This window comes from Hesperophylax consimilis, chromosome 20, assembly GCF_061612785.1.
Source record: "Hesperophylax consimilis isolate HC1 chromosome 20, BYU_Hcon_1.0, whole genome shotgun sequence".
In the NCBI taxonomy this organism is placed as follows: Eukaryota; Metazoa; Arthropoda; class Insecta; order Trichoptera; family Limnephilidae; genus Hesperophylax; species Hesperophylax consimilis.
Window position 1 is genome coordinate 1,706,366 of NC_142855.1, and position 23,562 is coordinate 1,729,927.

A 23,562-nucleotide genomic window follows, 5' to 3' on the forward strand; every position below is an offset into this window, starting at 1 on the left:
GGAGAGTCACATGCTGACTCACAGTGGAGAAAAAGCTTTTTCTTGTGTTGACTGTACATATTCTTGTTTTCGAAAGGCAGACTTGAAGAGTCACATGGTGACTCACAGTGGAGAAAAGCCTTTTTCATGTTCCGACTGCAAAAAATCATTTTCTCGGAAGGGAATTTTGACGAACCACATGCTGACTCATAGTGGAGAAAAAGCTCTTTCATGTTCCGACTGCAAAAAATAATTTTCTCGGAAGGGAATTTTGACGAACCACATGCTGACTCATAATGGAGAAAAAGCTTTCGCTTGTGTTGACTGTACATATTCATGTTTTCGAAAGGCAGACTTAAAGAGACACATGCTGACTCACAGTGGAGAAAAAGATTTTTCTTGTGTTGACTGTACATATTCATGTTATAGAAAAGCAAACTTGAAGAGTCATCGTGACTCACAGTGGAGAGATGCCGTTTTTATGTCCCGACTGCAAAAAAATATTTGCTCGAAAAGACAATTTAACGAAGCATATGCTGACTCATATTTAAGAAAAACCTTTTGCTTGTTTTTTGTGCCTCCCTTTGGGCAAAAAATCATTTTCTTCACAATAAACATTTAACGAACCACAAGCTGACTCATAATGGAGAAAAGCTATTTTCATCTTCCGATTGCAACAAATCGTTTTCTTCAAAATGAACATTTAACGAACCACAAGCTGACTCTAATGGAGAAAAGCTATTTTCATGTTCTGACTGCAAAAAATCATTTTCTCAAAAGAGATATTTAATGCACCACATGGTAACTCATCGTGCAGAGAAGCCTTTTTCATCTTCCGATTGCAAAACATCATTTTCCCAAAAGAGATATTTAATGCACCACATGGTAACTCATCGTGAATAGAAGCCTTTTTCATCTTCCGATTGCAAAAAATCATTTACTCGAGAGGCACATTTGCTGTACCACATGCTGACTCACAGTGGAGAAAAATCGTTTGTATGTTCCGCATGACCTAAAGATCATCAGTACACTATCGTTATAAGCTTTTTTAATTGCTGTAAGAGCAGATTGAAGGATTATAACACTAGTTGTGTACAAAATTATGAAATAAGTTACACGAAAACAAAATACTTGATTTAAAAATGTTACACAATTTTACGCATAAGCTGTCAAACCACAAAAAAATGCAATAATTATATCATATTACGTTGATTTATTTCTTTATCATTTATAAATACCAATTATTTGAGGATATAGTTGACATTTCTATGTCAAGTATATCCTCATTTCTATGTCAATGATAAAGCAAAGTAAAATCATTTATTTAACAGGAACATAACGACAAAAATCCGTTAGGTAGGTTCTTAATTATATATTATACATATGTTCTAAATGTAAGTCAAAATATCAATGTAAAAGTTGTGGAACACTTTACAAAGATGATATCCTAAACAAAACCGTACCATTCAAAAACACAGCAAATCTCAGGCAAAAATACATGTTACCAATTCCGATTTGTAAAAAAACTTTGGGTAAACAAAACTACAAATACTTAGGAACAAATTTCTTTAGTAAATTCCCAGAAAATATAAGATCACTTTAATGATAGATTCAAAGAATTTAAAACACAATTAAAAAAATATACTGAAAACCTAAACGAAATAAATAAAAGTAAAGAAAATTTTAAAAATAAAGTAAATCTAAGAAACTAAACAAATAATACCTCATCCCATACACACAAGCAATTGCTTATTATGGGTGAACATTGAAAAATAATTTTCATGTCATAATAGCTTTAATCTTATTACTACTGAAATATATATGTATATAAACAAATTGTAAAAAAAATTCTTGAATAAATATAATATTAAAAACAAAAGTTAATGAATTTTATTGCTGTCTGCCTCCCTTACCCTGATGATAGTCAACCACCGATAAGGGATTTAAGGGAAAGCTTTCGGTTTCTTAGTAGACAAGCGGCAGATAACAGCCTTCATATCCCTCCTGGCAGCATTATTGTCATCCTGATTGAATTTCTGAAACAACAAATTAATAAAAAATCTATTTTTGTCTGATTACGTCTAAAAGGGATTGAAATGATAAGCAATAAATTCAACGGAAGTAATCTTCCCAACATTCCTTCTATTGATATGCTTGCTGTAACTCTAAGTGACCAGTAACTCTAAGGGGACGGAGACTCCCTCAAAGCCAGAGTCAAGTTAGCACAACAGAAGCTGGGCGTACTGTATATAGTACACAACTGCTGACTCTGTTCAAATGCCAAGTGCACCCCAATGTTGAAATTAGCAGCCACCTCTTGTCTGAAGCTTCAAAATACCTGAAACATCCTTGTCTCTGTGCAGAAACGGGCTGTTCGTTTAATAGAATACTATCTTAACAATGTTTAGTGCACAGGCGTCAGTTAGGTATGCTGTTTTACTTTCACTATATCGGTATCAACACACCAAACGCACACCAACACATGTATACGGTTGACAATAACCTGTCACATGAGAATGTGTCACTTCTACGACTCGTTCTTAAGTTCAACAACTCTTTGCGTTTCCTCCCTCCCACAATATGTTTACTCCTTCATCTTTTCAAAGACCCTTCACACAGCATCCCCAATGAAAATCAGGAAAATATTCGGTTGTATCGAGGAATTGAACCCAGGAGGACCTCAGCCTTGCCAGGGCGCCGCTCTGACCACTGAGCTAATTCAACAATATAAATTTCTGTCAAATATTTATTTATTTGTAAGAAACAAACAGCTTTTATATAATATACAATGATAGATATAAATATACAAGTTAACTGAAGTCAAGCCACAGAAGTTTCTTATGTTAAAGTTCATTGGTAATGAAGTTTTAATATCTTAAAATGAATGTGGTGTTAAAGGAAGGGGAGAGAGAGAGGAAAATAGGAAGAGGATAGGAGATGCTCCCGATACATTCCATACTTTGATATTAATAATCGATCGTACGCATTACTTCATATCGATATTTCTTTAAGTTATTACCAAAAATGTCAATGCTGTAAAATTTTGTATTATATTGTGCACATATACGAGGAATTGGGGAATATTTTCGAATGTTTGTTCTACACGAGGGTAGATAAAATAAATCAGATTGTCGGGTTGATCTAGACGGAATATGAAGATTTATTAAATTGGTAAGTTCTGGTGAGTCCAGACCATTATTTAGGATTTTAAACAATAAGATTTGTTCAAAAATTAGACGTCGTGTTTGGAGGAAGTTAAAATTATTATATTTAATGGATTCTGTATAATTTGAGAAGTGTAAGTTTAGTTTAAAATTTATGTGTTTAAAATTTTTTTTTTTGAATTCTTTCTATTCTTTCAATATGGGCCAATATAATGTGCAAAGGAGTGTAAGGAGAATATATGGCGCAAATATGAATGGTAAAAGAAGTCGGAGATGCCCGAGGAAAACATGTCACGACCGAGTGAATCAGATACTTGAGTCGGGCCATGTCAAGAGTCAGAATAATAGAAGAGTATGTCTTTCAATCAGACTATGAGGACAGTCGACTTTTTGCACATTTCCATTTCCTGGCTCTTTTGTTGTATTTCTTGAATAAAAATAAGTTTTAATCCACTAATATAATTTATTAATACTCATTTTAGGTAAAAGTCCTAAGTTTGTAAATAAATAATTGAATAAATAAATAATAAATGAAGCATCCTGTATATTTGCCTAGTAAATTCAAGAAGTACATGTAAAATATTGTGAAAAAGCCTATAAATGACATATTTTTAAGACTTACCTTTCTATTTGAGCTAATGTTCTAAGGTTTATTGATTCTGCAGTCGGTAAAGTCTTTTTTAGTTCAATAACAGCATAGGTATATTCGCAATTAAACGTATTTTTAGTGGAACAATTTCGTTGTTAGAAAACAACTGAAAATCAACATGGCCGCACATTTTAACTAGCCGGCTCCTGATTGGTTGACAGTGGAGATTGAACATTCAAGACCTCAACCTTCTGCGGGATGTTGAACAAATATCTATGAACTTTAAAAAATATATTATATTCATAACTTTGAGTGTTTGAAATTTGAATGTTCAATATCCAGGAGATTGAACAAATAAGAACTGAAACATTGTTCCGTGAGTGGATATTGGCACTCGAAAAATTCTTAAAATGTCACTTAAAAACCAAAAAATATGATTTTTTTGAGCTTCATTAATGCGCAATAGGCTAATGAACAAATTGGCATTCATAACTTAGTTTTGCAAAAAAAGGTCTATTGAACATACAAGAACTAGGACAGCGATATAGTATATTTGCAGCAAGTTCCACAGTGGAAGATACTCTCAGTATTATATATAGTATATTTGCAGCAAGTTCCACAGTGGAAGATACTCTCAGTATTATATATAGTATATTTGCAGCAAGTTCCACAGTGGAAGATACTCTCAGTATTGCTTTGGTGTAAGACCACCATTTAGATTTGAAACGTTGCTTGAAATGGCTTTGGCCTTGTTTGATGACCAGATCGGGATAGCCAGGTACTTCCCCTCCCCACTACCTTCTGCCTCACAATTGGGGACCTGACGGTTGATAGCGGTTGGTACTCTAGTCAGCTTGCACACAAATTATCCCAAAAGTTTTTCATACGAGATGGCTGCAAGGCGACTTTACTAAATTTGGCTTTAAAATCATAACTACATAATGTTTCAATTCTTATAGGTTCATAATGTGTAGGTCGTAAGCATGGATGTCACCATTTTTTGCATACGATTATATTGGAAGAACGTGTTTCTTTTTTCTTTGCAAAACTAAACTTTGTCATCGCCACGTATCATCACATTTCAAAATGTCCACGATTGCAGTTTAATTTTGAATTTTGTGATTCTTCCACTTCAATTAGAATAATGCTATATCACACACGTGCTTTTCATGTTTATAATAATGTTAAAGTGTTAACTTAAACTAGCTATTACATTACATTTAAGTCCATTGTACATCTTCCGATACATCATTATGTTTTTCATAGTTCTTCAAGTGTACCTTTATCGTTGTGTAATTTAGCAATGTTCTGTAAATCACCCAATCTTGCATAAATCCCTGGACACATTACTCTATATTATGCGCGTATAATTTGGGCATATCGTATTTGATGTTGTAGTTACCCACTTCCTCGGGAAAGGGGGTCAGATCAATTGGGGAAATGCCGAGGAATATCATTTCTTTGTATGGGATCTGTCACTTTGACAGATGACAGCCGCGTAATTACGACGCTCCGTAAATTGTTCTGACCCCCTTTAATGCCCAGAGAGGGGGTCGTATAATTTAAAAAAATATCGCCTGGCTAGCAGATAACACCAACACTTGTAACAAATCATCGTTTTAGTGGTGACAAGGTCTGTATTGCGAGCTATATGGAGTAATATAAAACGCTTTGAACTTATAACTTAATCTGTCACCCCCTTAATAAGGGTTTACTGAGTGCACACATACTTTAAAACAGTTTTACTCATTTAAATACTATCAACAATGTTACTTCACATTACTCTAAAACTATTTTCACAGTACCTTAAGACCTTTTTTGTACTCTTAATATCGTATAAAATTATTCAACTCCGTTGTACAACTCTCTATGATAACTTGCACTGTACCTGCTTATAACATTCATACACAGTACTGTACACTCATTATTATACTACGTATAAGTATGTTGCAATAGAATATGTTCCATGGCAAAATTGGGTAGTAACAAACTGTTTCAGTACAACAAAATGCAAAATCGTTGTATTCACGAAAGCGAAAATTCCGAACACATTTGGATATTTAATAAATGGTAATAATTTTCATTGACTAGAAAAAAAAAGTTCTTGGAGATATTTTCCACAACGAAATGTAATTTCAACATTATTTAAATGATTTATGCAGCAGCGAATAGACTGCTGGAATTTGTTATTCGAAATTATTTATCATTCTTATTCAGAGTATAGATGGATTTATTGCTATTTGATCATGCGCTAGTCTCAAGTTTTATAAAACACCGTTTCTTACATTTATCGTTAATATCGAAATGCTAAAAATGTAATACGTATTGTTTTATTTTTACCATAAATACAAATAATAATAGTTTACTAAAAATGTATGCAGCGGAAGAGAGTGCAACATTCTAATTTAAAAGTAATAAAAATAGCAATACCTGGATATTTATAATTGAAACAGAAAATGCTCCAAATAAGCACGTAGTTCGTCAAATACCTCAATTTTAGCTGTAGGCGAATAGACGGCCTGTGGGGTAAGGCACTCGACTAGCATACCGGATGTCACGAGTTCTAGTTCTGGCGTGAGCAAATAAAATGTTATTTGAAAACTTTGCTGATTGAAAGATACTTTCAATATCGCGATGGTGTAAGACAAGAGTTCAGAATTGAAACCTTGCTTGAAATGGTTTTGGCCGTGTTAAGTGATTAGACTTGAATAATCAGGTACTTTGACAACATAAATATGCATAGTGCTAAAAAGCAAAACGTTTTTCTCCGCTGTGAGTCAAGATATGGTTCGCCAAGGGCCCCCTCCGAGAAAATGATTTTTTGCATGTCAAACATGAAAAAGGTTTTACTCCATTGTGAGTCAGCATATGGTTCGACAAAGAACCCCTTTGAGAAAATGATTTTTTGCAGTCGGAACATGAAAAAGGTTTTCGACCACTGTGAGTCAGCATATGGTTCGTCAGTGTCCCCCTCTGAGAAAATGATTTTTTGCAGTCAGAACATGAAAAAGGTTTTTCACCACTGTGAGTAACCACATGCTTCCTCAAAGATACCTTTTGAGTACATGAATATGTACATTCGGAACATGAAAAAGGTTTTTCTTCGCTGTGAGTCAACATATGTCTCGTCAAACTTGCCTTTCTATAGTATGAATTTCTACAGTCAAGACACGAAAACGGTTTTTCACGAGTGTGAGTCAGCACGTGTTTCTTTAAATCTTCCTCCCTAAAAGATGAATATGCACAGTCGTAACAAGTAAAAGGTTTTTGTCTACTGTGAATAAGCAAATGGTTCGTCAAAGACCCCCTTTGAGAAAATGATTTTTTGCAATCGGGACATGAAAAAGGTTTTTTTCCACTGTGAGTAAGCATATGGTTCGTCAAAGTCCCACTCTGAGAAAATGATTTTTTGCAGTCGGAACACGAATAAGGTTTTATCCCAGTATGACTGCGCAAGTGCAGTTCTATCTTTGACTTATGCCAGGAGGAGTAATTACAATAGGTACAAGAAAATCGTTTTTTTCCGGGATGCGTCTTCTGGTTTGTTTTGAAGTCTGCAAAAGATAACGAATAAACCTTAATATATGTACATTACATTAGTACATTAATTCATAACAGATGAAATTATTTAAAGAGCTCAGATTGTGAATTTAAAAAAAGAAAAATTGGTTTTACATGCAATCCGGGTAATTTTTTCAGAGTGCTCTAAGCATTCCTTTTTAACATCATATAGGTCTATGTCTATTTCCGTATAAGGAATCCCCCCTCCATCTTCTTCTCGGGGCTCTGGTTCTGCCTTGATGGGAACAGTCTCCACATTGTTGATATCTGTAAGAACAAAACAACAATACATTCCGTTTATGGAAAATTAAAATAAGGTAAATTTGGTTATAAGAAGGACCACAGATGTTTGCTTCTGTGGCCGATATTTTTACAAGAAAAACCTTTTATTCTAGAACAGATTATGATTTTTATAGTCACTGGAACAATTATTTCAAAATCAATAACATATTTTTATTGGCGCTGAATAATAGTAGGTGTTTCACAAACATACAGAAAGAGAAAGAGTTGCCAGTAAGTCGGATGGATTACTTCAGTCGTGAAATAAGGAGTGGACTCAGCTTGAGGAATCTGTAATTTTTAGCTAGCTTCAGAAGTCGAAAGTTTGTTACGTTTGGCAATTTACTGTAAGGTTAATATTTAACGAAAATACAAAAGTAACTTATGTACTACTAGAGGGGACTTCGTTTAATAAGAATTTGTGTTGGCTGCGTTACGTTTTACGCAGTGAATTTAGCAACCCATTTGCGAATATACATAAAAATATATTCATTAAACTTACTGGCTTCCGGATTGCTCTCTACATACTGAAAACATTCCTGCTTTACATCCGGGAACTCGTATACTATATTCGTACATGGAATTTCTATTTCAATTGCGCGTTCTTCCTGTGAACCTGGTTCCGTCTTGATGAAAACACTTTCTGGTATTGGAAGATCCATGACAGTGTTGTGATAGCGTCTTGTTGTGTGATGGCAACTGATAGAAGCTCACAAAATGGACCTGAAACAGAACATTGATTTAACGGAACCTATTTGCTCGCAGTTGTGTATTTTATTTATTAGTACATCTATCTATGAAGGCAATATAAGTTTTAAGATGCGTGCCAAACGTAGACGTTGACAAGGACATTAATGTACAGTAAGTAGGTTTCATTATTATAAGTGTTCATTTTTCTAATGTCGTTTAATTACGACTTAATAATCGGATAACTTTGTGTAATTGTGGGAGTCTTCGATGATATTAAAGTTGTTCGTCAAGATTACAAGTTGTTTTAATTACATCATGAAATATAATAGTACTGTTGTAGGACTGACAGATTCTGATGTGCGCGCGCATCAGTCCTGTTGGCACTACAATTATCGTTAGATTTAAGGATTAGCACACTATTCGGAAAAACAAACGATTTGTTAGCTTACAAAGATCATTGTATAAACAAAGCTGGGCCTTGAACAATTCCTTGGGGGACACCGAAAGCATTCGGAACAGTTTAAACACAATGGGTTCGATTAGTAAAGTTGGTAACTATGAAAAGGACGTAGGCAAGAAGGAACAAATTCCCGGTTTACAAATAACCTAGAATGGTGGCTGAAAACCTCCTACGACCATCGTCGGTTACTTGGTATTCCAGCTACTCTTGTTTATTTATCATATATCATGGGAAATCAAATGCCTATCAAAGGAAAATGGATATCCATTTTTTATCGTGTATGAGTTTGAAACAATAAAGTCAGTGACATCAATAATTGCATCAGCGGTACGTTAATGACATTGTAATGACCACTTTCAGAAGTAAGTTGATAATTGTATTTAATTATTAAGTGACCGTTCGTTGGCTGAGTTGACATCGCGTTTGGGTCCCACCCAGTCGTAGTGTGTTCAATTCCTCGGCTGGCTAAGTCCTCCACCACAACACAAGCAACATTTTCAGCTTAATGTGGTGGTAGTAGGAGATTTTAAAATATTGTCAGGTTATTCGTAACCCGGGAATGTTTGTCTTTCATTTAAAAAAATAAAAATATGTCAAGGAAAAAGTAGTGTGATGCCTTTCATGCCTGCAGTTTGGCGGCGTCCATGATCGAGTGGTAAAGCTCTGTACTAGCAAGCTGGTGGTCGTGATTTCAAATTCCAGCGTGCGCAAGACATATTTATTTAACCCTGCAGTGGTCGCTTGGACTACATATATAGTCCACTAATACTAAATCAAAAATTTCTCTAAAATGGTAAGCATCAGTTTCACGTGCTGCTAGGTACTTTTAAACGAAATATCGAGAGACGCACTGAGTGCAGCGCAAGCCATAAATCGTGTGAGGACGTGTAACAGTAGCTCCGCAAAGATCCATACGTAGTCCGCGCGACCAATCACGTAAGTATTTTTCAAGTGTGTAAATACGTATGTAATATTTAAAAAGTTCATTTGTGGGGATCATTCGAAAATAGTTTCGTTCCTGCGCAGAAAATATTATAAGTTAATATTTTTTAACAAATAGTTTTATAATAATCTCAATTAGAGGCAAACCTGTGAATTATTAATTATAAAACAGAGGATTTGTTTTGTTTATTGTATCTAGTTAAGAAAACTGAACTGATTATATTTTCTTAATTTTCGTTTTATTTCAATTTAAAAATGGACTACGTCTGTAGTCCGCGCAACTCCTCATTTAGATGCGTGACCACTGCAGAGTTAATTGTATTATTTCACAAATTACTCATTAGTACCTACTTATCGTATATTAGCGGCATGTTCAGAATGGAAGATACTCTCAGTATCGCCCTGGTGTAAGACCACGATTCAGAATTGAAACGTTGCTTGAAATGGCTTTGACTGTATTTGGTGACCAAAGTTGAATAGCCAGCCACTTCCCCACCTTCATCTCCCCATCGCTTTCCCCTCTGAACTACCTTCCGCCCCACAACATACCCCAATTGGGGATGCCATAGTCTCACTGGTTACAAACGGTTGGGAGCAGTTGGTACTCTTGTACGATTTCACATAAAAAGTTCTGTATTTTTTATAGAATTGATAATCTTAAACCCTATTTTGACTATTTTATTGCAAATTTTTTTTAACAAAAAACTACAAATTATTTTCCTTCAACCAATTAAAACTCATGATGAAAGAGAAAGGGGCATTTTTGGCCCGGAGCTCAGTATGCCATTGGAGAGGCAGTCGATTTAAAATTAATTTGAATTGATTTTTTAATATACAAACATAATATATGAATTAATTAATTTTTAATATATAATGGACAGAGACATCTCTGATCAGTTTAGGATAGATTTTTCTCTGCAGGTGAATGATAAACAAATTACAGTCACCTTTTGCATTTGATCAGTGGATTCATCCGGGATTGTGTCATTTTGTCAAAATAGGTCTATTTAAGACAAAAATTATTTAAATATATTTTTTGTCACAATAAATGTCACAAATCTTGGCAGTGCGTATTATTACAATCAATGTGCTGATTCATCTTGTGTATTAATATTTCTACTCTCTTGTGAGCTGGTTGAACTTGTAACTTTATAGTGCAAATGCAAAGTTATTGTGCTAATTGCTGCCTGCCACCGAATCTGAAGACCAAGGAGAAGACCTCAATTGCGAGTGCCATTTTCTGGTGAGTCTTTCAGTTCATATGTATTTTGGTGACTGGTTTAAGTTATTTTCTCCCTGCAGAGTGAATTTATGAATCAATTAATTTATTTTCATAGGAAAATAAAATATTCCCTGATGGTCTGTGTTATTTACACGCCAGAACATCAACCAGCCATTATTTCAAAAATTCAAAAAGACACACAGTGCGTAAGAACTCGAGGATATTGATTTTTCTAGTAACCAACCTTGATGAAAACATATAAATATTAGAATCACGGAATATTTAATATATGTTAAAAATTGGGGATGATCCTTTTTGAATAAAAACTGGTTTTCTTGATACCACTTTACATTTATTTCAAACTATTGAAACAGGTACAATATTTATAAAGAAACTGTGCGAATAACACTGCTACGATCGCTCTGACTTATGAGCTTGTTTATTATCGAGTTATTGTTGAGAAAAGAACGAAAAAACACATAATGCGAGCCTTTTTAAAGACTTCAAAAAACCACCACATGTAAATAAAACATTTGTCATCGTGATGTCTAGCAGTAAAAATGAAACCTGCTATACCGACCAAATTGACACTATTTTCTAAGCAAGGACTCACACCATTTTGGTTAAACGTAGTAACTTCAAATTTCTAGACTACAGATGTCGGTAGCCTGCAAAATTGAACATATTGCCAGGGGGCGGGATTCAAAAATTGCACTAAATTTTTGAATGATAATCTATTTAAAAATAAACTATAAACCAAACAGAATAAACTAAAAATTCTTAATCTAAATATACCACAAAAATACTAACAAAATAATTCAAAATAGCAGAAATTAACAAAATAAAACCCCCTTTTTTTTATGCCCTGCTGGTAAACTTATAAATTTAACTGTATAAATGCTGTTGAATTACTCTATTAATAAACTAAAAATAACTAGAAAATTATTAATCCTATTAAATAACCAAAAAAAAATTCAAAAATGACTAAATTACACACGTCTGCATACTAATTTTTACATATTTAAATAGTTCAATAACACAAATAATATAGTTTGCACTGAACACAACACAATTATTGTTCCTTTTTTTTTTTCTTCTTTCTTCTCAGGTCTTCTGCTTGATCCATCCAAGGTGGAGTCGAGAAGATAACCATCATAGTGTAATGTACATAATCAATCCTTGGTAAGGTCCGGGACGTCAATTACAGGTTTAGTGTCTGAATCCAGGGGCATCAGACATATCTTTGTGATGGGCCTCACAAAGACTCCTTGAGGTGTTTTTAGGGTAACAACTCGTACTACTCCATCCGCTCCAGGGTGTGTATGCAGAATTCGGGCCATTTTCCATAAAGGTGGAGGTAAATGATCTTCCTTTAAAATCACCAGAGCGTCTTTTTGCAGTGCCCGTTGAGTGCTGGTCTGCCATTTAGTTCTCTTTTGTAGTTCCATCAGGTAATCTTGCTTCCATCTAGACCAAAAAGATTGAATTAGCGAACTGATCCTCTGATATTGAGTTAGTCTGTTGTCCGGTATCGCCCGGACGTCTCTCTCAGGAATGATACAGGATTCAGTGCCTATAAGGAAATGGTTTGGGGTAAGAGGTTGGTAATCATGGATGTCGTCGGATAAGGAAGTTAATGGACGGGAGTTCAAACAGGCCTCAATCTGACAAATTAAGGTATATAAGAGTTCAAATGTTAATGAAGAATTGTTAGTGATTCTATATAAATGGAATTTTGCTGATTTTACTGCTGCTTCCCACAAACCTCCCTGATTAGGGGCTCGAGGGGTTATGAACTTCCACTCAATACCTCTGTTCACTAAATAATTTTGAATATTGTCGTTGTTTTCCCTCAAGCTGGTGTACAGCTCTTTGAGTCTGCTGCTAGCTCCTTTAAAATTACTAGCATTGTCGGAAAAGATCTTTTCAGGTTGTCCCCTACGGGATATAAACCTTTTTAAACTGTTCAAAAAAGCATTGCTAGATAAATCCGAAACTAATTCCAAGTGAACGGCCTTGGTTGAGAAGCAAATAAAGATACATAAATACGATTTTGCGAGGGAAGCCTTCCTCAGCGTCCCACTTTTAATTAGAATTGGTCCGGCGTAATCTATTCCGGTGATAGCGAAAGGACGACTCGGCGTAATTCTTTCGGGTGGCAAATTTCCCATGATTTGATGACCGGTTCGGGGACGACATCTAAAACATACAACACATTTATGTAATATCTTTTTAATAGTATTTTTACCAAAGATGGGCCAAAATTTTAATCGTATTTTAGCTAACAAGGCTTGAGGTCCTGCGTGTAGGTTTACATAATGGTAGTGACGTATTATCAATTCAGTTAGCTTATGTTTAGCCGGCAAGATAACTGGGTGTTTTTGTTGGTAAGATAAATGTGTAGCCAAATTCAACCTACCGCCTACATATATTAGACCATCATGTAAGAAGGGATTAAGAGATTTTAAATTACTTTTCTTGTTGACGATGCCATGGTTTTTTAATTCTTTCAATTCCTTTTGAAAGACGTGTATTTGAGCTGATCTCAATAGACATTTCAAGCCTGATTCCAATTCAGCCACACTTAAATTGTCGGAAATTTTACCCTTAACACTTCTGCAGTTATTGACAAATCGCAATACATACGCAGTAACTCTTTTCAATTTAATAAATGATGAGAATTTTTCAAATATCTCCCATTCTTGAATATCTGTGGATAATAGAATATTTTTGCCTTTGAGTTCAGGAGGGTTTGAACACGAAATATTTGATATAGGCCAAGCGTTGACTCCCTCGGTCAACCAACTTGGTCCATTCCACCATATTGCAGAATTTATCAATTTATCTGTAGTGGTTCCTCTTGAAAGTATATCTGCTGCATTGTCGGCTGATGATACATGTCTCCATAGATCTGGATCACTAAGTTCTTGTATTTCGGCTACTCGGTTTGCAACGAAAGTAGCCCATCTCGTAGGTTGACCTTTCAGCCAGCACAACGTTATCATGGAGTCACACCAATAATGTGTGTCGATCTCCACTATATTTAACGCTTGTTTTACGTTTTTAATTAATTTAGCCAGTAACACAGCACTACAAAGCTCCAACTTGGGCAGGGAAATACACTTCAATGGCGCCACTCTTGATTTGGACGTTATTAAATGTGAATGCCGCTTACCAACATGGTCCACCGACACCATGTAAACGCAGGCTCCGTAAGCTTTCTCAGATGAGTCGCAAAAACCGTGTAGTTGTAGATATGTAGATTGCCTGCAAATAATTTTTCTTGGTATTTTCAACACATTTAGTTGAATTAATTCTTGAAGGTAGGACCTCCAGGGTGCTAATATTTCATTAGGCAATGGATCATCCCACGCTGCTTTAGACTGCCATAACTTCTGCATTATCAATTTGGCTACAACTATAATCGGTCCTAGAAGACCTAATGGATCGAAGGTTGATGCGATGCAAGATAATATCTGTCTTTTACTCTCGGTTCGACTTGATGGTTTCATTATTACATAAGAAAAATAATCAGATTCATTATTCCATATTAATCCTAATATTTTCTCAGTCTTTGGATTGTCAGTAATAATTTTTTCAGAATTGCCTGATTCGGCAATCTTAGCTTGGCCCGACTCGGCTGACAACTCCAAGACATTGGACCTCCATTTCCTCAAGGTCATCCCCGCAGACAAAAAGATGTTGATTAATTGCTCTTTTAACTCTCTACAGGATTCCATGTCATCTCCTCCGGTTAACAAGTCATCCATATAGAAGTCATTTTCTATGACCTGACTAGCTCTAGGAAAATTTATATTGTTATCCATACCAATTTGCCGTAGACTTCTAGTGGCTAAGAAAGAGGAAGGCCCCAGACCATATGTGACTGTCTTCAGACGGTAATGCTTGAGCACCTCCTGCGGCGACTCGCGCCACACTATCTTCTGCAGGTCACGGTCCGCTTCACACACATTAATCTGGCGGTACATCTTCTCGATGTCAGCCGTCAGTACTACTTGATGTTTCCTGAAATGCAATAGTTGGGTGTATAAGTCCTTTTGTATAACAGGTCCTGTCATCAAGGCGTCATTGAGAGAAATTCCATTTGAAGTTTTGGCGGAGCCGTCAAAAACGACCCTCACTTTAGTAGTAGTGCTTGATTCTTTTATTACAGCGTGATGAGGTAAAAAATAGGATTCACGATCCCCCTTTGACTGGTCACACACCTCCATATGACCTAATTCCTCATATTCACGCATGAATTGTATATATTGTGTCTTCAATTCGGGATTTGACACAAATTTTCTTTCTATATTTTTAAATCTTTTTTCAGCAGTGAGCAATGAACTTCCCAGCTGATCAATGCATGCTCGACGCGGTAAACTTACTACGTATCTACCGTCGTCTTGTCTAGTATGAGTACTAGCAAAACTGGCTTCACAAGCCTTTTCTTCATGATTTAGAATCTTAGTGGGATTAATCTCCTCCAATTTCCAAAATTTTTCTATTTGGTGACTTATTTTATTTATAGATAAATTACAACAATCTGATACAGGCCTTTGCTTTGGGTACATGTGGATTGGTCCTGATATGATCCATCCCAGTTGCGTACGTTGAAGTGTTGGTCCCGATTCGAGTTTCAATCTATCGTTGGTTAGGATTTCCCAAAAGCTCTCCGCGCCCAACAGGATGTCGATGGGTGCAGCTATATTGAAGTTCGGGTCAGCTAGCTCCAATCCTCGTGGTAACTTGAAGTCTTTTTTCGCCATTGTCACTTGTGGTAAATTTGTTGTAATCTCCTGTAAAATCAGACATGATATTTCACTTTTATAATCAGTATGAAGCGAATTCATCTCCACTGAAATTCTCTTTTTTATGTGAGTGATGTTATTATGGATCCCAGAAACGGGTTTGTTTATCAATTCACATGGTAAATTTAATTTATTAGCAAATTCTGCTCTCATAAAATTTGACTGGGCCCCTGAATCAATCAGAATGCGGGCTTTAAAAATTTTATTGTTACTACCCACAACTCCTATGTTGGCAGTTGACAATAATATTATTTTTTCTGCTTTATCCGATGCAGAAAAATTCGATACTGAAACCTCGTTATCAGCATCCATATTGGAGGCCTCCCGCAGAGGTACCTCATTGTGTAGCAAGGTGTTGTGATTATCTTTGCCACAACGCCTGCAAGAAAAGGTTGCCTTGCAACTCTGTGCCTGGTGACCCACCTTTAAACATTTAAAACAAGCTTGGATTGATTTCGTAGCATCAATCCTCTCATGTAATTTTAATTTTAGAAATTTTTTACAATAATAAATATGGTGACCTTTCTCGTTACAATAAATGCAGCTGTCAGCCTTTACCGCTAAAAATACTGATGAATCTTTTTTGCAATTATTGTTGCCTAGTTGTGTTTTATGTAAGCTAGAAAATTTTTTCTCAGAAGCGTTCATCAGTTCCAATACTTGGGCTCTAGCAGATAAACATTTTAAGAATTCCTTTAACGTCGGTAATTCGTCTTGTAATATATATTGTTCCCAATTTTTTCGGGTAGCTGTGTCTAATTTATTTGATATTATATAAATAACCAATGGATCCCATTGATCTACCTTGACCCCGATATTTTGTAATGCCTTTAAACTAACGTTTGTTTCATCAATTAGATACCTCAATGCTACAGGCTCTTCTTGTTTCATGTCTTTTAATGAAAATAGAGCTTGGATGTGTTTATGAACGGTAGTTCTTAAATTTGCATAACGTTCATTTAATAATTCCCAAGCGGAAATGTAATTTAATTCAGAAATTTCTAGATTAGCAATTATCTTTAATGCGTTTCCCTTTAAAGTTGATTGCAAATAAAAGAATTTTTGTACGTTGCTTAAATTTCTATTGTTATGGACTAAAGTCTTGAAGGTTTCGACGAAATTAACCCAATTTTTCTGATCGCCATGAAATTCCCGTAATTGGAGGTTGGGTAGTTTAATTTCCACCTTACTTTGATCGACGGATTCGATCGCACCTTTGGCCGTTGCCAAAACTGAGAAATATTGGTTTTCGAAAGCTTCTCGTTGACTATAATTTTCAATTTCGTCTGAATCCGGTAACATTTCAATTTTCTGTTGAACTGCTTCGAATTCATCTAACAATGATTTCACCCGCTCATATCTTAATTTAATTTCATTTACCGACAATGCATTTAAGGAATCCGCGAATCGGGTTAGTTTTCCTTTGATTACGCCGCGTTTGTTTATTAATGACTTCATATTTTCCATTTTTAATTATATTTTGTTAATATCGGTTGACAATTATTTTATTTTAGCAAACACCCGTTTGAAAGAATACCACGACAATCTTGACAATACTATTTGAGAACACTATTCAATAATATTATATTCTTATTTTCAAGTGGGTAGTGATTTTATTTATAATATTGACTCTATTTAAGATTAATCTCGTTTAAATTACATGAGACCTGAATAAACATAAAATGGATGATAGGAAGGAAAGCACTGAATACTTATCTCAGATTTGCGATGTGGTCCACTTTCCTTAATGATTTCCAGTTTCAATCAATTTTGTATCCTTTTGGCTGCTGGTTCTTTGTTTTTTTTACATACAATCTCCTGATCGTAATCCGGTAGAAGGATCAAATGTTAAAAATTGGGGGTGATCCTTTTTGAATAAAAACTGGTTTTCTTAACACAACTTTACATTTATTTCAAACTATTGAAACAGGTATAATATTTTATAAAGAACTGTGCGAATAACACTGCTACGATCGCTCTGACTTATGAGCTTGTTTATTATCGAGTTATTGTTGAGAAAGAACGAAAAAACACATAATGCGAGCCTTTTTAAAGACTTCAAAAAACCACCACATGTAAATAAAACATTTGTCATCGTGATGTCTAGCAGTAAAAATGAAACCTGCTATACCGACCAAATTGACACTATTTTCTAAGCAAGGACTCACACCATTTTGGTTAAACGTAGTAACTTCAAATTTCTAGACTACAGATGTCGGTAGCCTGCAAAATTGAACAATATATATAATCATAATTTTTCAGAGTTTGCCAATCATCTCATTTCGATCGATCACACTTTTAGTAAAGATACAGGGGTTAAAATTCTTCACCGTAGTAGTAAAGGCAAAAAATTAGATAATTTAGAAGCACTTGAAATCCGAAAATCCCTCAATAATAACTCCAGTATAATAAATAACCAAATAAATCTGTCTTATAGTCCTATTCTAGACATATGTCCAGTTAACCGCTCTGTTCTTCCTGGAATTCCCGTAATTACCCCTTCCACTTTGTCCACCCCTCCCTCAAACACTTAACATTTTTGCGTATATATGTCAATATTTTGTGTAGTAGATCAGTTTTTAATATTCTCCTGACGAAGGAAGGGTTCTTCCGAAACCGGTAGAGTCAAAATAAAACTATAGTGGTCAAAAACAAATTTATGTGTTTTTATTTTTAATTATGATGTGCCACAAAGTGAATGCTTTTTACAATTACGTAATATCAGCAAGTACGGCCAACAAAGCAAAATTATTTAAAAACTTTTCTATTAAATACAGAATGCTGAGTTTAGACATATATTTTTACCAGCGATTTTTTTTTTTTTTTTTTTCTTTCTTTTGAATTTGAAGGGCATCTTTCTGTAATAAAAAAAAAATTCAAATAGTTTAATTAAAGCAGGTAATAAGAATTTTAAAAAATCCTCCTATACTCAATATATAGTAGGGAGCTTTGGGCATGCCCAAACCTCCCTCACATCAGAATGCCCATTACTCCCTCTGAATACATTTTCAACATAAGTTACTGGTATTTCTTTTTATTTAGGTATTTAAGCATGAATTTCAGTTTGATTTATAAGTTAGTAAATAAACAAGAGATATATAATAAAAAATAGACATATCTTTCGTTAGTTGTCTCGGGTAAGCTTCGGTTTATGGGTGAAATTCCTAAAAATTAAAACTAGTTATTTTTATACTAACTTTGGGCCGGGGAATCCGAATCTGGAAGAATTAGGTGGCGGCAAGCAATATTAACTGAATTACACGACTTTAAAATTTCGACTCACAAACAATTTAACTGGCCATTTTGAACGCTTTCTGACAATAAAACTAGTTATCTTTATACATCTTTATACTAACTTTGGGCCGGGGAATCCGAATGAATTAGGTTGGGGCAAGCAATATAAACTGAAATACATGACTTAAAAATTTTAGATGCAAACAATATACAACGCCATTGTCGATGCGTTTTTTTGACAATAAATCCATAGAAAAATAACCAAAGATATATAAAATTAAGTGTTGCTAGTAAGCAATAATATCAATAACGTAAAATAACATGTTTATAATTTCAGTAATATTTCATATTCAAACAGTTAGATTTAGGTTTATTATCACGAAAGGTGAGTTTTTATGTCGGGGGAGACGAAAAAATATGCATTTTATATTTTAATTTTGCTAACATTATTTCATTTACGTAAGTATTTACGTATTTCAGTTTTCAAGTAGTTTAGCGGCTACGCTAGGTTTGTGTAACATGGTTTGTGATAGAAAAGAAAGTGCCCCCTTCGTAGCGCCTACTCGCGTCAACTCGCGTCACATAGATGTGCGTTAAAAATAGATGGACTAAGAGATGGCGTAGACTAACCATCTATTTTCAGCACACGTCTATGGGCTAACTGTCAAAGAATTCTTGCTATAATTTATTGGAAATATCAATCTGCTAATATAAATGTGAATATTATTATTCACACGCGTTCCTGAAATAAAAACAGGCTGTGGAACATTTCGATCAGTAAGTACCTACATCGATAAATAAATATTTTTTACGATTTTTTAGTCGGTCTCGTATTTTATATTGTCTTTGTATAACCTCACTTATGAAGCGTGGTTTCGTCTCTTGCTAAACTTGTTGTCATGTTTCCTTTAATTTTACATGATTAAACTTATACCGTTTTACCCCTGCAGTTAAATCAACTATTCGAAGCTTGTCGAAGGTATTGGTAAGTTTTAATGCTAATATTTTCTACCCCAGTTTGTTCAGTTAACGTTGTTCCAAATCAAACTGAGCGACCGATGAACTTTAATTTGGACTAAGGCATGATTTAATAGCGTCGCGACTTAGCCCAACTTATGCTTAAGTTTCACTAGAGAATTAGCTAAGATTATTCTTGGCTAAGCGAGACACGATTGAACTGTCAATGTCTGAGAAGTCTGAGAAGGATATTAATATTTACTTTATTAAAGGCTTTTGAAAAGTCAGTATATATTGAATCTACTTGTGCACGAGACGTGAAAGCTAAAATATAGTGTTCATACAATAGAAGATTGGTTGTGGTAGACCGACCGGTCACAAAACCATGCTGTTCTGGAGTAATAATATGCCTAAACTTAACAGCAATTTTATCTAAGACAATACTTTCAAACATTTTCGGGGTGGTAGACAGTATGCAAATTGGTCTATAATTTAAAACACAATTTTTATCACCTGATTTAAATAGAGGTGTCAAGTGATTAAGTTTCCAAGGATCAGAATATATTCCAGTTTGAAGTGACAGATTGAATATGTGTTGAAGTGGAGCTGCTATAAACTGAGCGCATTCCTTTATGAATACTGGTGGAATCTATAGTATCGGGTCGAGCTGGTGTAGCAAGATCTAGTTCTATAATATCCGGTCGACTGGTGTAGCATGATTTTCATAATTTAAAGTAAGAAGGTTTCTATCTAGCCACTCTTTGACAATAGTAATACATTTGTTAGCCTTATTAGTTGTGTTTTCCCATGTATTTCCTTGGACTGTTATTGCAGTATCGTCAGCAAATGAGAAAATATTACCAGGTATAACAATGTTACATCAATCATTTATATAGATTAAAAAGAGTAGCGGCCCTAATACAGTCCCTTGTGGAACACCGTGTTTTACTGTATCAAAATTGCTCAAACACATTCCAATTTTTGTACATTGTTGTCGATTCGAAATGTAATTTTGTAAAAGCATGAGACATTTATTTTTAATTCCAATGTTGGATATTTTATTTAAGAGAGTACTATGGTTGACTGTGTCAAAGGCTTTCTTCAAATCTAAAAAAATTGTTAGGGTTTTAATATTTGAGTCTAGGTTAGAATAAATTCTATTGGTTAAATTAAATATAGCATCGTCAGTGCCGAGTTTGGTTCTAAAGCCATATTGGTTAGCTGATAGGAGTGCATGAGATTCCAGAAAATCGATGATTCGTTTTTTTATACATTTTTCTAATATCTTGGACAATTGAGAAGTTAAGGTGATTGGTCTGTAGTTGTCTGTTTTACATCGAGGTCCTGATTTGTGTATTGGAATGATATTCGCAAGTTTAAATAAATCCGGGAAAATCCGGAAAATATCCGGGAATGATATTCGCAAGTTTAAATAAATCCGGGAAAATACGGGAAAATTATATTCTATCTTCTACTTTTTATTACAATTTTTCCAAAATTTTAGCTTCATCTATAGTTACTAATTTCATATGTTTACACTAGATTTCATACAAATTAATTACACTCAATTGGTCACCATGAAACAGGCAGCCGCCTAGTATGGTGATTCATTATATCTACTCTATGTAAATTTCATAATAATGTAACATGTATTAAATAAATAAATAAATAAAATACTCTTACTGATACATGCGTTAAATATATGATGTAGTGGTTTGATTATATGTTGTTTTAAGGATTTAATTGTAGCATTACTTAAGTTATCAGGACCATTTGCAGACCTAACGCTTATGTTATCAATATGGTTTGAGATTTCAACTTCTGTAATTTCCATGAATTCAGATAGTTCAGAGGTAGAATTTTTAGTCTCTAAATAGTCTGAGAATACATTCTGAGAGTGTAAGCTAAGAGAAGGGTTATTGTCTATTAGGGTAGATGCAATGTTTGTGAAAAAGTGATTGAAATTGTTTGCAATATCTTCAGCATTCTCTAAGATTATATTATGTTCGGTTACAATTTTTTGGGGAATTTTGTGATCCTTTTGTTTCCTGTTTGAGATCTCATTTATGATGTTCCATGTTTTTCGTGAGTCGTTTTGTGCTTTTTGGAGTTGTTCAGAATAGTACTGTTGTTTGCATTTTTTTATAAGAGTATTAAGGTAATTTCTATATATAATATAATGGTTCCTTTTGCTGTAATTTTGTGTTTCATTGTTGGTTATGCAATGGTTTTCGTAAGTTTTGTAAGATTTGAACAGTTTATTTCTATGATGTATTGATATTATTAGACCACGTGTGATCCATGGTTTTATGTGTCTATGTTTACTTTTAGGTGGTTTTCTTTGTTCATAACATTTTTCAATGTGGTTTTGAATAATTTCATAAAAGTTATTTAGAGACATATTAGGGTCGTTATTAGAAAGCACCGAATCCCATGTTTCGGTTGTTAGTGATATGTCTAGTGATAGGTAATTAATTTTTGTTTTTATTTCCTGCTGGTTATTGGGATCGATGTTTCTGGGAGAATTTATAACGCAATGACCGTAGAAGGTGGGATAGTGGTCTGTAATGTCAATTTTTAAGGTAGCAGATCTATTTGGGTATTTTTTTTTTGCTTTCAGAAATATGTGATCAAGACATGAATCATTAGGATGATTGGGCCTAGTAGTACTGTTCAGGTAAGATAGGTAACCTTTGGTGTACAGTAAGTTTAAGTATTTGTTTGCAGATGGATTTAGTATTGCGTTTTGTATATTTATATTAATGTCTCCCATTAAAAATGAAAAATCAAATTGATTTGAGCTATGTTCGTCAATAAAAGTTTTAATTTAGTGTATGAACAAATTTGTGGATAATGAGGGAGAGCGGTATGCTGACAAAATAGAATACTTTTTTCCTTGAGAGGTAAAGGTTGCATGGACAGCATTTGAATATTTGAAATTTGGGCTGACAATGTTAATATTAGATATAGAGTGTACATTATAAAATATGGTAATGCCATCATGAGAGGTGTGTCTAGCTGGAATTGAAAAAGAAATATAGTTTGGTAGGCTGAAAGGGATACATTCGCGCATTTGCGTTTCGGTAAGAGATATAAAATCAATTTGGAAAGATAACGAGTTTAAAAGGATACAGAACATTACGATATAACTTTCATAAAATGGTTAGATAAAAATTGAAAACTAATATCTTACACTCTTACTAAACATGATATTCTCGAAGATTTAAACATTTGTATGCACTCATGTAATTATTGTAACTCAAATGTATGTAAAACCTGACTGCTCTGTACTTACCGTTTAAACTACTGTCAAATACCTCGGTGTAATTATTGATATTAACAAAGTCAAATTTGCAATTTAGGTTCCCCTTTCATAAAAAGCGGATTACAATCTTTAGAGAACTGTCCTTGTTCTACCAGTATTACAATGGAAGATGCTCCGAGGAGTCAGTATTGTTGATCCCTTCTACACCGGTGCATAATCAGGAAATGCGCCAAACGGAGGCCCAACATAAGTTCATGCTTGACATTTGTCACATTATATCGTGTAGTTTCTACGACTCGTTGTTGAGGTCGACAGCTCGGTTCAGATGAAAAAGGCCCCGAGGGAAATCATTTACCTCAGCGTCTCTTGTGTGGAGTTAATGTTAAAAAAAATTCAGTCCTTGCAGATC

At 34.5% G+C, this 23,562-nt stretch overlaps 2 protein-coding genes across 3 annotated transcripts; both read right to left on the reverse strand.

The window, feature by feature from the left end:
• Positions 1 to 1,922: 1,922 nt before the first annotated feature.
• LOC149413894 (uncharacterized) lies at positions 1,923 to 8,037 on the reverse strand. The gene is made up of 4 exons (XM_089643912.1): positions 8,034 to 8,037; positions 7,408 to 7,560; positions 6,583 to 7,286; positions 1,923 to 2,015 (listed from the first exon to the last, which is right to left on the reverse strand). The coding sequence occupies exons 1-4, from the start codon at positions 8,035 to 8,037 to the stop codon at positions 1,923 to 1,925; spliced, it is 954 nt and encodes a 317-aa protein (XP_089500038.1).
• Positions 8,038 to 12,278: 4,241 nt separating this feature from the next.
• Positions 12,279 to 15,656, reverse strand: LOC149413895 (uncharacterized). 2 transcript variants are annotated; one of them, XR_016303990.1, is made up of 2 exons: positions 13,306 to 13,397; positions 12,279 to 13,085 (listed from the first exon to the last, which is right to left on the reverse strand). XR_016303990.1 is itself a non-coding variant. In XM_089643698.1 (2 exons), exons 1-2 carry the CDS (start codon positions 15,653 to 15,655, stop codon positions 12,997 to 12,999), a joined length of 1,029 nt encoding a protein of 342 aa, XP_089499824.1. In that variant the 5' UTR covers position 15,656; the 3' UTR covers positions 12,279 to 12,996. The 2 variants fall into 2 exon arrangements, 1 of the variants encoding a protein (XP_089499824.1); XM_089643698.1 differs by lacking the exon at positions 13,306 to 13,397 and adding an exon at positions 14,716 to 15,656.
• Between the last annotated feature and the right edge of the window lie 7,906 nt (positions 15,657 to 23,562).